At 44.8% G+C, this 13,671-nt stretch overlaps 1 protein-coding gene across 2 annotated transcripts in view; it reads right to left on the reverse strand.

Annotated features, from left to right (window-relative positions):
• Nucleotides 1-601: 601 nt before the first annotated feature.
• The window catches only part of trappc8 (trafficking protein particle complex subunit 8), a 115,831-nt gene continuing 102,761 nt past the window's right edge, over nt 602-13,671 (reverse strand). For both annotated transcript variants that reach the window (XM_055634313.1, XM_055634312.1), the window contains 4 exons: nt 13,219-13,320; nt 11,518-11,663; nt 3,649-3,738; nt 602-1,005 (listed from right to left, as the gene is read on the reverse strand). In XM_055634313.1, coding sequence (XP_055490288.1) covers nt 771-1,005; nt 3,649-3,738; nt 11,518-11,663; nt 13,219-13,320 — 573 coding nt within the window. In that variant the 3' untranslated portion in view covers nt 602-770. The remainder of the gene's footprint in view (nt 1,006-3,648; nt 3,739-11,517; nt 11,664-13,218; nt 13,321-13,671) is intronic.

The following is a 13,671-nucleotide window of genomic DNA, read 5'->3' on the forward strand; positions in this document are numbered from 1 at the left end:
CAAACAGAGACTTGCTTCATTATTCAGCTTATTGTAGACCTGAGATAGTGAGAAACACATCAGGAGGTAAAAAGTGGCGGGGATCCAAGACATCAAGCAATATTTAAATTTATACTTCAAAAAAGAAAAAGGTGGAACGCAAAAAAAAATGATTTATTGGGAGATTTGTTGCAGCAGTGAAATGTTAGTAAGTGCAATTAATGCAATCCCCCCCACCCCACTCTCACCACAAACTACACCTCAGAAGTGATCGATGTGGCTCATGTGAGTCACCCAAGGACTCCAGGTAGACGGGACAGTAAGCTGGAGTTGGAAAAGCCACCATCTCAGGAACAAGTGACAGTCATCCCAAGACCAGCAGGAGTCCCAGTCTGTGTCCAATACTCGCGTCTCAATAAAAAATGTTCAACCACAGCAGAGGTGAACAACAATTTTTTTCAGAACATATTACAAATCGAGGACATACAATCCCATGTGTCTTTTGTTGTGAAAGACTTGAAAAATAATTTTTGGGGGGGGGGGGGGGTGGTGGTCTCTCAGTTCCCCTCCACATTCCACCCCTCACCCCCCCCCCCCCCCCCACCATGCCCCCCTCCCCCCCCCCCAATCATCTGTTCTGTACAATTTTGTTTTCAATATTAGTTCGGAAGTTGAAGGTGCAAAGTGGAACCGCATGGGATTTTTCACTGGTAGCTACAAAAGGAAGAGGGCAAAGTTGGCGTTCCCAGAGGAGGGGTCAGGCGAGATGTTGGCACTGGCTGTTCTGATGATTAGACGCTGTTGATGATGATCAGGGCCGGGCTGGAGTTCTGCTGGCTGGTCTCACACTGCACATTCTGGTCGGCCAGCTTGGCAAAGACCCGCGGCGTGCCCAGGTTGTAGACACCGGCGTGGACAAAGCAAGCCTTCAACGCCACCGTATGGACCTCCTGCCCCTTCAGCTGGATCTTGTAGGTGGTCTGCCCCAGCCAGGTGAATGAACCGTGGACCTCCAGCATCTCCGGGCTACAAGGAAGGACAGGGTAGAGTCATGAAATGAACAAGGAACGGTCATCTTGGAATTGCTACCATCTACCTCATTGGAGACCCTCGGACAATCTTTAATCTGACTTTACCTTGCTAAAAACATTAGGTAGACAAAAATGCTGGAGAAACTCAGTGGGTAAGGCAGCATCTATGAAGCGAAGGAAATAGGTGACGTTTCAGGGTCGAGACCCTTCTTCAGACTGATGTGGGGGTGGGGGGGCGGGAAGAAGAAAGGAAGAGGCGGAGACAATGGGCTGTGGGAGAGCTGGGAAGGGGAGGGGAAAGAAGAAGAAAGCTGGGACTGCCTGAAATTGGAGCAGTCAATGTTCATACCACTGGGGTGTAAACTACCCAAGCAAAATATGAGGTGCTGCTCCTCCAATTTACGGTGGGACTCACTCTGGCCATGGAGGAGGTCCAGGACAGAAAGGTCAGATTTGGAATGGGAGGGGGAGGGGGAGTTGAAGCGCTGAGCCACCGGGAGATCAGGTTGGTTATTGCGAACCGAGCGGAGGTGTTGGGCGAAGCAATCGGCAAGCCTATGCTTGGTCTCACTGATGTAGTGCAGCTGACACCTAGAATAAAAACATTATTTTCTTTATGATGCTTCTGTTGACCGTGGACGGCCCGACTGCAATCATGTCTAGTCTTTCCGCTGACTGGATAGCACACAACAAAATAGGCTTTTCACTGTACCTCCGTGCTCATGACTAAACTAAATTAACTATACTCAATTTGATACAGTGAGAATACGGGGAAAAAGTTCATAAGGGTGTTGTCGGGACTGGAGGGCTTGCGTTATAATAAGTTTAGATGGCCCGAGTCTGTTTTCATTGAATAGAACAATACAGTACAGGAACAGGCCCTTCAGCACACAATGTCTGTGCAGAGCATGATGCCAAGACTAACTCTTATCTGCCTGCACATTACCCATATCCCCAATATCCTGCATATCCCAGTGCTCAAGCAAAAGCCTCTCAATGCCACAATCATATCTGCCTCCTCCTCCTCCACCACGTTTGACTGTGTTCCAGGCACCCACCATCCTCTGTTTTTCAAAAAGCACATTTGCCCCGCAGATCTCCTTTAAAATTTGCCCCTCTTATCTTATATCCTCTATTTATTGCCATTTACACCCTGGGAAAAATGTTCTGACTCTCTATTCGATCTATGTCACTCAATTTTATATACATCTATCAGCTAAGAAACTAGTAAAAGGTGAAACTTAAAAAGCTTCAAGCAATGAGTGTTTCATATTAAGAATGATATTCTGGGCAGAATAACAGATCTTTAGAATACTGATATTAAAACACTGGATCAGAACATAGGGTTTATTTACAAAAGGGATTATTGAGCTAGTAGTAAACAGTGCAAAGAAGATTTACAAGGATGTTGCCAGGACTTGAAGGCCTGAGTTGAAGTGTGAGGTTGGGCAGGCCATGACTTTATTCCTTGGGAGCACAGGATATTGAGGGGTGATTTTATAAGGGTGTATGAAATCCTGAGGGGAAACGATAGGATAAATGCAGAGTATTTTACCTAGGGTAGAGGAATCAAAAAACAGACGGCAAAGGTGAGAGGGAACAAGATTTAATCGGAACCCATGGGGAAACTTTTTCGGTGAGCGTATGGAATAAGTGGCCAGAGGAGGTAGTTGACGCAGATACTGTAACAGCATATTTTTTTTAAACTTGCGGGACAGGTGCATGGAGAGGAGGGATATGGATCAAATGTTGGGAAATGGGACTGTCTTAGATGGGGCGTCTTGGTCAGCCTGGACGAGTGGGGCCGATGGGCCTCTTCCTATGCTGTATGACTCAAGTTGGGTTTTTGAACAAAATGTCTGGTATCTGTTATTGCTCCTGTTGTATTTCCAAACTCCTGTTATCAGGTTGCTACGGTTGGAACTGCATTCACGTACTTTGAATCATTAGCCCAAGACATATCCAACATGGTGCTTACTCAACCACTTTAATTTATCGTCACATGTATCGCGGTACAGTGAAAAGCCTTTTTGTCACATGCTATCCAGTCAACGGAGACATTATTCATGATTACAATCGAGACGCCCACAGTATACAGATAAAGGATAAAGGGGATAACATTTAATGCAAGATAAAGAGGATGCTTGTACCCATCATAATGCAAGATAAAGTCCAAGTAAAGACAGTCCAAGTGTCTCTAATGAAGTGGCTGGAAGGTCAGAACTACTTTCCAGATGGTGAGGGGATGGTTCAGTACTCGTGATCAAATAAATTTGTGAGTCAGTCAAATAGACCTGCATGCAGTGTTTAGTTTAGAGATACAGCGCTGAAACAAACTCTTGGGCCCACCGAGTCCGCGCTGAACACCAATCACTCCGTACACTAGCAATATCCTACACACCAGGGACAATTTACAATTTTTACTGACGCCAATTAACCTACAAACTTGTACGCCTTTGGAGTGTGGGAGGAAACCGGAGCACCCGGAGAAAACCCACACGGTCACGGGGAGAACGTAGAAACTCTGTACAGATAACAGCTCTAGTTAAGATTAAACCTGGGTCTCTTGGCACAGTGAGGCAGCAACTCTACCACTGCGTCACTGTGCCACCCACTGTGAAGCAACGTGCGATGTTACCTTGTGGCCTTGTGCCGCAGGTCCACGATAATGTCCACTTCGATCTGACAGCAGTTGAACAGAACAAGGGTTACGGGGACTAAACACAAACTGTGGAGTAGAGAAAAAAAACATTTCAAAATATGTTACGCAAATCCTTCTGTGCAAACATAGCTGGGTTTAACGTTGAGTTAAAGGCTGCATTAGTACAGCATTTTTTGCTTGTACAGGTCCACCACCGATTTTCCGGCAAATGGTGGTCCGGCACCTCCTTTAATCCGTACAGAATTTGAGAGTACACTTGAAATTGTCGTGGTTTACACGACTCAAATTAAAGATATAAATGACACCGACACGGAGAATTCTTCAAGAAGACGACAAAGCCTTTAATTTGCACAAATCTGGGCCTGGAACATCCAGAGATAGTACAGCTCGGCCACTCTCCAAATGTTCTCTGATCCATCCTTTCATGCAGCGTTTTATTATAATTTCAATTCTTATCTTTGGCTGCTTAGCATGCATGTTTTTTTACCAACTTTAACCTCTTACTGTCCTTGCCTTTTATCTCCAATCTCTGAGTTACCATAATGTTCTAAACTGAAGCAAAAATAAACTAAGCAATAACATGTTTTTGGGCCTTGACTTCTGAGCACACAAAAATAGCTGACATCTGCGAGCTTTACTAAATGTTTTTAAACATATTGGTAAGATTTAAGAAGTAACGTGTTTCTTCTATATACATTCTATATAACTTCTATAAAATCTCCCCTCAAAAATGTGGTGCCTAGACAGCCGATGTCGATCTCATTGGGACTTCTGCAATCAATTGGCAGGTTGAATTTGCCTCCTGCGGCTGGGGCTCGGGATAGCCGGCAGATCCGTTAACGTGGCAGACTTCAAAGGCCGACTTTGCAGACCGGTATCTCTGCTCCTGGGTGGGCGAGGAAGACCGTTCCAATATCGTTGGACTACTCTCAGAGGCTGTGACTTCTGATGGTCCGGCAGAACGGATAATATCCATAAGACACAGGAGCTGAAATAGGCCATTGGGCCCATTGAGTCTGCCATTCAATCACAGCTGATCTATTTTTCCCTCTTAACTCAGAAACACATTAGTCTACAGCATTTATGGGGGGGAAATCACAAAGTGCTGGAGTAACTCAGCGGGTCAGGCAGCATCTGAGGAGGAAATGTACAGGTAACATTTTGGGTCGGGAGCATTCTTCAGCCTGAAGAAAGTTTCTCCAGCACTGTGTTTTGCTCAATATTTTATCATCTGCAGTTCCTTGCATCTCCTTATAAGTGGAGAGTAAGTCGTTGTTACAAAATTTTGTGCATAACCAGTCAGTTCAGCAATGATCAGATAATTTGTGCAAATTCTCTCGGGGTCCCTGTGGTATTTGTCTTTACCATTTTATTTTCTTTCACTAACTTGCTTGTTAGTTCAAATCGTTCCCATGTTTTCACTTTAGTTTTTATGGCCTTTGCTCACAATTCTTATTTTAAACAATGCCAAGTGTCTACCTGCTGCTCAACTGGTCAATGGTCAATAAAATATCTGATTAAGTGGTTATAAATGGAATTTGGGATTAAAAAAATCTATTATAATCATGTTTTTTCCACAAGTAACTACAGATACAAGTTTACAAAAACAAAAATAGTGGACTAACTCAACGGGTCATGCAGCATCTGTGGAGGACATCTTGGGTTGAGATCCTTCTTCAGACTGATTGCTATAGAGGAGAGAAAGCTGGCAACAGGTGGGGGTGGGACAAAGCCTGGCCAGAGATAGGTGGATCTTGGTGTGCGGGGTGTGATTGGCAAATGGGTGAACAAAGGCTAGATATATAAAGTAGACAAAGGGTGTAAGATAAGGAGAGAAGAGTGAAGCCAGACTCCCCGATGGATTGCAACATTGTCGTGGTGGGGGAGCTTGTGTGTCTCAGTGACCCCTAGAGCTATGCCAGCGGGAGATTCGTCTCCTGTTAGGGTCTCCCATGCTGGACAGGTCGAAGGGTAGAGGCGAGACGAAGAGCGATCCACTGGTCCTCCAGGTTGGGGGTTGAGCACAGGGCTAACAACCCTGTCCCGTAAAACAAATATGTTACGGAAACAGCAACTGAAGGAATCAACACTACTGGGCGTGATGGACTTCCAGGGCTATCGACAGATGCTAGGATGAATGTTAATGATGAAAGCCGAAAGGAAGCCACTTGCAGGAAGGTGGAAGGAGCAAAACGCAGTGCTGGTGAAACTTTCTTCAGGCTGAAGGAATGCTCCCGACCCAAAATGTTATCTGTACATTTCCTCCTCAGATGCTGCCCAGCGCTACTCTTCAATATTGTTATTGACTGGGTGATGCGTCCGAGGACCAAGCAAGAGGCATATGATGGGCCCTCTTATCAGCATTGGAAGACCTTGATTTTGCTGATGACTTGGCTCTGGTCTCCCACACTCACAAGCACATGCAGGAAAAAAACATCCCGTCTCAGTGACTTTGCACAACAAATTGGCCTGGAAATAAACCAGAAAAAATCTGAAGTAATGACACTTAACATCCAAAACCCCATGACAATCCAAGTGAATGGAAAGGATCGTCCCATAGCCGAGGAGTTTACCTATCTTGGTAGCAAAGTCAGACACGATGGCAGAGCACACAATGACATCAACAACCGGCAAAAGAAGGCTAGGAATGTTTTCAGAATGCTAAACAATGTATGAAGGTCCCAGCAATACAGCACCAAGACTAAGTTGAAGTTATACCAGAGCCGTGTCCTCTCCACCCTCCTATATGGCTCGGAATGCTGGAGAATGACAGCGATCGACATCAGCCAGCTGTCGGTCTTCCATACAAAGAACCTGAAAAGAATCCTTAGAATATTTTGGCCAAACACCAAATCCAACCAAGATCTCCTTGCTCAATGCCAACAAGAGAGCATGGACACCATCATTATGAGAAGGCGCTGGAACTGGATTGGCCATATACTGAGAAGAGAACCAGACAGCATCACAAGGATAGCCCTGCACTGGACACCGGAAGGGAAAAGGGAAAGAGGGAGACCCAATACCACCTGGCGTCGAACTGTAGAGGAGGAAATAAAAACAATGGACCTGACCTGGGGTAGTGTCCAGAAGCTAGCACAGAACAGACAGGAGTGAAGGACCTTTGTTGCTGTCCTACATGCCAGGAGGCATAATAGGCAGCAAGTAAGTAGTGAAGCCAGAGGATATACAGTGCCTTCCATAATGTTTGGGACAAAGACCCATCATTTATTTATTTGCCTCTGTACTTCACAATTTGAGATTTGTAATAGAAAAAATCATATGTAGTTAAAGTGCGCATTGTGAGATTTTAATAAAGGCCATTTTTATATATTTTGGTTGCACCATGTAGAAATTACAGCAGTGTTTATACATAGTCTCCCCATTTCAGGGCACCATAATGTTTGGGACACAGCAATGTTATGTAAATGAAAGTAGTCATGTTTAGTATTTTGTTGCATATCCTTTGCATGCAATGACTGCTTGAAGTCTGCGATTCATGGACATCACCAGTTGCTGGGTGTCTTCTCTGGTGATGCTCCGCCAGGCCTGTATTGCAGTCATCTTTAGCTTATGCTTGTTTTAGGGGCTAGTCCCCTGCAGTTTTCTCTTCAGCATATAAAGGCATGTTCAATTGGGTTCAGATCGGGTGATTGACTTGGCCACTCAAAAATTGACAATTTTTTAGCTTTGAAAAACTCCTTTGTTGCTTTAGCAGTTTGTTTGGGATCATTGTCTTGCTGTAGAGTGAACCGCCGGCCAATGAATTTTGAGGCATTTGTTTGAACTTGAGCAGATAGGATGTGTCAATACACTTCAGAATTCATTATGCTACTACCATCAGCAGTATCATCATCAATGAAGATAAGTGAACCAGTACCTTCAGCAGCCATACATGCCCAGGCCATAACACCCTCACCATTGTTTCACAGATGAGGTGGTATGCTTTGGATCTTGGGCAGTTCCTTTTCTCCACCATACTTTGCTCTCGCCATCACTCTGATTTAAGTTAATTTTCATCTCATCTGTCCACAATACCTTTTTCCCAGTTGGTCTTTTAAGTACTTCTTAGCAAACTGTAACCTGGCCATCCTATTTTTGCGGCTAACCAGTGGTTTGCATCTTGCAGTGTAGCCTCTGTATTTCTGTTCATGAAGTCTTCTGCGGACAGTGGTCATTGACAAATGCTCACCTGACTCCTGAAGAGTGTTTCAGATCTGTCGGACAGCTGTTTGGGGATTTTTCTTTATTAACCATATAACCATATAACAATTACAGCATGGAAACAGGCCATCTCGGCCCTACAAAGCCGTGCCGAACAACTTTTTTTCCCCCCCTTAGTCCCACCTGCCTGCACTCATACCATAACCCTCCATTCCCTTCTCATCCATATGCCTATCCAATTTATTTTTAAATGATACCAATGAGCCTGCCGACACCACTTCCACTGGAAGCTCATTCCACACCGCTACCACTCTCTGAGTAAAGAAGTTCCCTCTCATATTACCCCTACACTTCCTTCCCTTAATTCTGAATGACCTCTATCAGGTCCCCCCTAACCTTCTGCGCTCCAGAGAATAAAGACCTAACTTATTCAACCTATCTCTGTAACTTAGTTGTTGAAACCCAGACAACATTCTAGTAAATCTCCTCTGTACTCGCCCTATTTTGTTGACATCCTTCCTATAATTGGGCGACCAAAATTGTACACCATACTCCAGATTTGGTCTCACCAATGCCTTGTACAATTTTAACATTACATCCCAGCTTCTATACTCAATGCTCTGATTTACAAAGGCTAGCATACCAAAAGCTTTCTTTACCACCCTATCTATATGAGATTCCACCTTCAAGGAACTATGCACGGTTATACCCAGAGAATTATTATAGAGATAATTCTTCTGTCATCAGCTGTGGAGTCTTCCTTGGCCTGCCAGTTCCTTTGCGATTAGTAAGCTTACCAGTGCTCTCTTTCTCTTAATGATGTTCCAAATTTGGCTGATTTTGGTAAACCTAAGGTTTGGCTGTTGTCTCGAACAGTTTTATTCTTGTTTCTCAGTCTTATAATGGTTTCTTTGACTTTCATTGGCACAACTTTAATGCTCATGTTGATAAACAGCAATGACAGCCCTGAAATGGGGGGGGGGGGGGGGGGGGGGGGGGGGGCTATGGCTATATAAAAACAGCTGTAATTTCTACATGGTAAATGTATAAAAATGGCCTTTATTAAAATCTGACAATGTGCACTTTAACCACATGTGATTTTTTTCTATTACAAATCTCAAATTGTGGAGTACAGAGGCAAATAAATAAATGGTGGGTCTTTGGCCCAAACATTATGGAGGGCACTGTCGGTGGTGTCTAATACACAGGAGGAACATTATGTAGTGGCTCCTTGTTCGAGGAATTAACAAGCACACCATTTTATCACAAATCGCTGAAATTGATGTTTCCATCTCTTTTGTTCCCCTTCAATCTGAAGGTATCCTCGTCCAAAAAAAGATGATTAGAATAGGTGTTTTAAATCCCAAATTCCATTTATAACCAGTTAATCGGATATTTTATTGAGCAGTAACCAGTTGAGGAGTACCTTCAGCAACAGACTGGGTCCACCAAGATGCAGTAAAGAATGCCACAGATCCGTCTTTCCTGTGGCTATCAAACTATACAAATCTTCCCCCTATTTACTATCTCCCCCCCGCTTGGTGAATACACAGGGCCTTTTTCATAAGTCCTTATCAAAGTAGCAGATTTAGGCCATTCGGCCCATCGAGTCTACTCTGCCATTCAATCAATACTGATGCGTGCAGATGCGTGGCAGATGCAATATAATATAGATAAATGTGAGGTTATCCACTCTGGTGGCAAAAACAAGGGGGCAGATTATTATCTCAATAGGGTTAGGTTAGGTAAGGGGGAGGTACAGCGAGACCTGGGTGTCCTTGTACACTGAAAGTTAGCTTACAGGTACAGCAGGCAGTGAGGAAAGCTAATGGAATGTTGGCCTTCATAACAAGAGGATTTCAGTATAGTAGTAGAGAAGTTCTTCTGCAGTTGTATAGGGCTCTGGTAGGCGGGTGGGCAGCGCGACCGACGTCGCAGCGGCCTCTGCAGTCCGTCTGTCTTTTTTTTAATTTTTTGTCCCGTTGAGGGTATAGTTTGTAGTGGGTTTTTAAATGTGTATGTGTGGGGGGCGGGGTGGGTGGAGGAAAAGTTTAAGTCTCTTCCCTGTACGGGGACCCGACCTTTTCCCTGTCTGGTCTCCGTTGCCGTTGGGGCCTAGCACTGTAGAGCGGCCTCCAACCGGAACAACCTGGGGGCTCAAGTCATGGAGCCGGCAGAGCTGAGGACCTACCATCGTGGAGCTGGCCGGCTTTGGAGTGTTGAGAGCTGTGGTGGCGCACAGCTGCGACCCGACTCCGGTGGATGGTGACACCGGGAGCTCGCGGGTCCCCAGTGGGAGACCGCTTTACGGAGCACCAACAACAGCAACTTCACCCGAATTGCGGGGTTGAAAGTGACCTGGAGCGGGGCCTTACATCGCCCGGCGTGGCTTGTACAGCCGCAGGACTTGCTAGCGCCCGCCGGGGGCTCCAACATCAAGACCCGGAGTGCAGCCTTACATCGCCCGGCGCGGCTTTAAATGGCCGCGGACTTTGACTGACATCGGGAGAAGAATGGAGAGCAGGGGAGAGACAAGACTTTGCCTTCCATCACAGTGAGGAGATTCACTGTGATGGATGTTTGTGTAAATTGTGTTGGTGTGTGTCTTGGTTCTTTTCTTGTATGACTGCAGAAACCAAATTTTGTTTGAACCTCATGTGAGGTTCAAATGACAAATAAATGGTATTGTATTGTATTGTAAGACCACATCTGGAGTATTGCGTACAGTTTTGGTCTCCGAATTTGAGGAAGGACATCCTTGTGATTGAGGCAGTGCAGCATAGGTTCGCAAGATTGATCCCTGGGATGGCGGGACCGTCATATGAGGAAAGATTGAAAAGACTAGGTTGGTATTCACTGGAGTTTAGAAGGATGAGGGGATTCTTATAGAAACATATGAAATTATAAAAGGACTGGACAAGCTAGATGCAGGAAAAATGTTCCCAATGTTGGGCGAGTCCAGAACCAGGGGCCACAGTCTTAGAATAAAGGGGAGGCCATTTACAACTGAGGTGAGAAAGAATGTTTTCACCCAGAGAGTTGTGAATTTGTGGAATTCCCTGCCACAGAGGGCAGTGGAGGCCAAATCACTGGATGGATTTAAGAGTTAGATAGAGCTCTAGGGGCTAGTGGAGTCAAGGGATATGGGGAGAAGGCAGGCATGGGTTATTGATTGGGGACGATCAGCCATGCTCACAATGAATGGTGGTGCTGGCTCAAAGGGCCGAATGGCCTCCTCCTGCACCTGTTTTCTATGTTTCTATGATCTATCTTTCACCTCTCAACCCCATTCTCCTGCCTTCTCCACATAACTTGTGACACCCTTACTAATCCCAGAGTAGGAGAATGAAGAACCAGAGGACATAGTTTTCAGGTGAGAGAAAAAGATTTAATAGAAATCTGAAGGGCACCTCTCATAAGAACTGGAGCATGGAATTTGAAAATATCGCCAAAACAAAGCACCCTTTGCATGTGGGCTCTGTGGACTATTTCTGTAAACTTGCTAATCGAGGATCAGGTGTATAGAAATGCTCTACCGGACTGTTTGTAAGAAAAATAAACTCAGTGTTAGCACTCTGGACGTGATAATAAAAGCAACATTGAACTTGACAAACGTACTTCTGGAACAAGGCTAAAGTATGGATGTTTACACAACTTCCATTCGAGTCATCTTCATTTACAAACCTTTTTTGATGAAATGAGTGGTCATAGTACTCTGGGTAATGAAGGCTAATCTTAATGAGATGTGAAAGTTGTTCCAGGCTTGGTCTTGCAGGGAGCTGTGGCTGTTCTAGTCGGATGAATTTCAACAGAACCATTTCCTGCGCTTCCTGGAATATCCAGGAGAAAAATAACACACATAAATACCTTTATTACAAGTTCTACAACATAACAATGAAAACATAACCTAACTTTATTTAAGCTGTAACAAAAGCATGATCTGGTTTGCACCTATGACCCTAGTTGAAAGCAAATATATACTTCGCCAAATCAAGGTAGTGCTGATAGCAGGATCATCTACCCACTACCGTGTTACAGTAGGCTTCAGAGATACAGTGCGGAAATAGGGCCCTTAGCCCACCGAGTTTACACCGACCATCTACACTATGACCATTCCACACTAGTTCCATGTAATCCCTCTTTCTCTTCCACTCTCTATGTATTAGAGGACAATTTTACAAGAGGCCAATCAACCTACAAACCTGAAAGTCTTTGGGATGTGAGAGGAAACCGGAGCAGCCAGAGGAATCCCACACGATCGCATGGAGAGTTGTGAATTTGTGGAATTCCCTGCCACACAAGACAGTACTTGAGGTCAGAATCAAACCGGGGTCTCTGGCAATGTGAGGCAGCAGCTCTACCAGCTGCTTCACTGTGCCCTTATTTCATTTCTTCCCCATTTACTCAAACTATTTTCTATACCTCGTTAGTCATCCTTTAACATTAAAATGTTCTCAGTTTGTGGTCTGCCACTGACCTTTGCTGCATTAGAGAGGGCAGAACAATGGTGCAGCTGGTAGAGCTGCTGCCTCAGCACCAGAGACCAGAATTCGATCCTGACCTTCGGTGCTGTCTGTGTGGAGCTTGCATGTTCTCACATGACCCTGTGGGCTTCCTTCAGGATGCTCCGGTTTCCTCTCACATCCCAAAGAAATGTGGGTTTGCACGTTAATTAGCAACAAACAAATCTGTAAAATTGCCCCTGGTGTTTTGGGAATGGATGAGAAAGTGGGATAATACAGAACTTGTGTGAACGGGTGATCAGTTTCGTTCACAGTTACAGCATGGAAACAGGCTCTTCATCCCACTAAGTCCACACCGACCATGGATCACCCTTTCATACTAGTTCTATGTTATCCCACTCTCTCATCCATTCCCTACACACTTGGGGCAATTTGCAGAGGGCCAATGAATCTATAAACTCGCACGTCTTTGGGGACGTTGGAGGAAACCAGAGCACACGGAGGAAACCCACATGGTCACAGGGGGTATGTGCAAACTCCACACTATTCTGATAATCTGTCCTTTGTACTTTGAACATGGGAAAATGCCCACCGGTGCACAGGTTATCCTAATGCGGAATAAATTAATTGGCAATAAACACCAATCTTCACCACATGTAATGGCAGGGTGATTCAAAGACTCGCCTCATCATCCCTTAGGGTGCAGCAGTAAATCCCATTTTAGCCAGTGGCGCACATATCATATGAATACTTAAAATGTGAAGTTAGAAAATTAATTTTTATTCCAATTTATTTAACCGATTTAAAATTCCTCGAATGGATGCCACAACTGAGATTTGAGCTGCTGTTTTAAGATCATTAGTCTCGGGATTGTTGTAATAAAAAGGACGCGGATTGTTTAAAAACGCAGCGGCTGGATTACCTGTACATGAGGTAAAGAACAGGCTTCTTTCCCAATGGACTGGAGAGCAACATGGAGTTGGCCTTCCAAGATGAGCTGTTTATTGTCCTCCACAACGTAAGCCTGCAAACGAAAGGGAAAAGCAACTTACAAAATGGTAGTAGGTTCATTCTCACTTTCAGCCATTGCACAGTGCAGGACTACGTTACTTGCATCATTAAACACCTATATTAACCAAGCATGGGACACAGGCGGCACTGTTGCGCAGCTGTAGAGTTGCTGCCTTACAGCGCCAGAGACCCAGGTTCGATCCTGACTATGGGTGCTGTCTGTACGGAGTTTGTATGTTCTCCCCATGACCCGTGTGGGTTTTCTCCAGGATCTCTGGTTTTCCACACTCCAAAGGCGTACAGGTTTATAGGTTGAAGATAGACACAAAATCCTGGAGTAACTCAGCGGGACAGGCGGCATCTC

This window comes from Leucoraja erinacea, chromosome 4 (assembly GCF_028641065.1).
Source record: "Leucoraja erinacea ecotype New England chromosome 4, Leri_hhj_1, whole genome shotgun sequence".
In the NCBI taxonomy this organism is placed as follows: Eukaryota; Metazoa; Chordata; class Chondrichthyes; order Rajiformes; family Rajidae; genus Leucoraja; species Leucoraja erinaceus.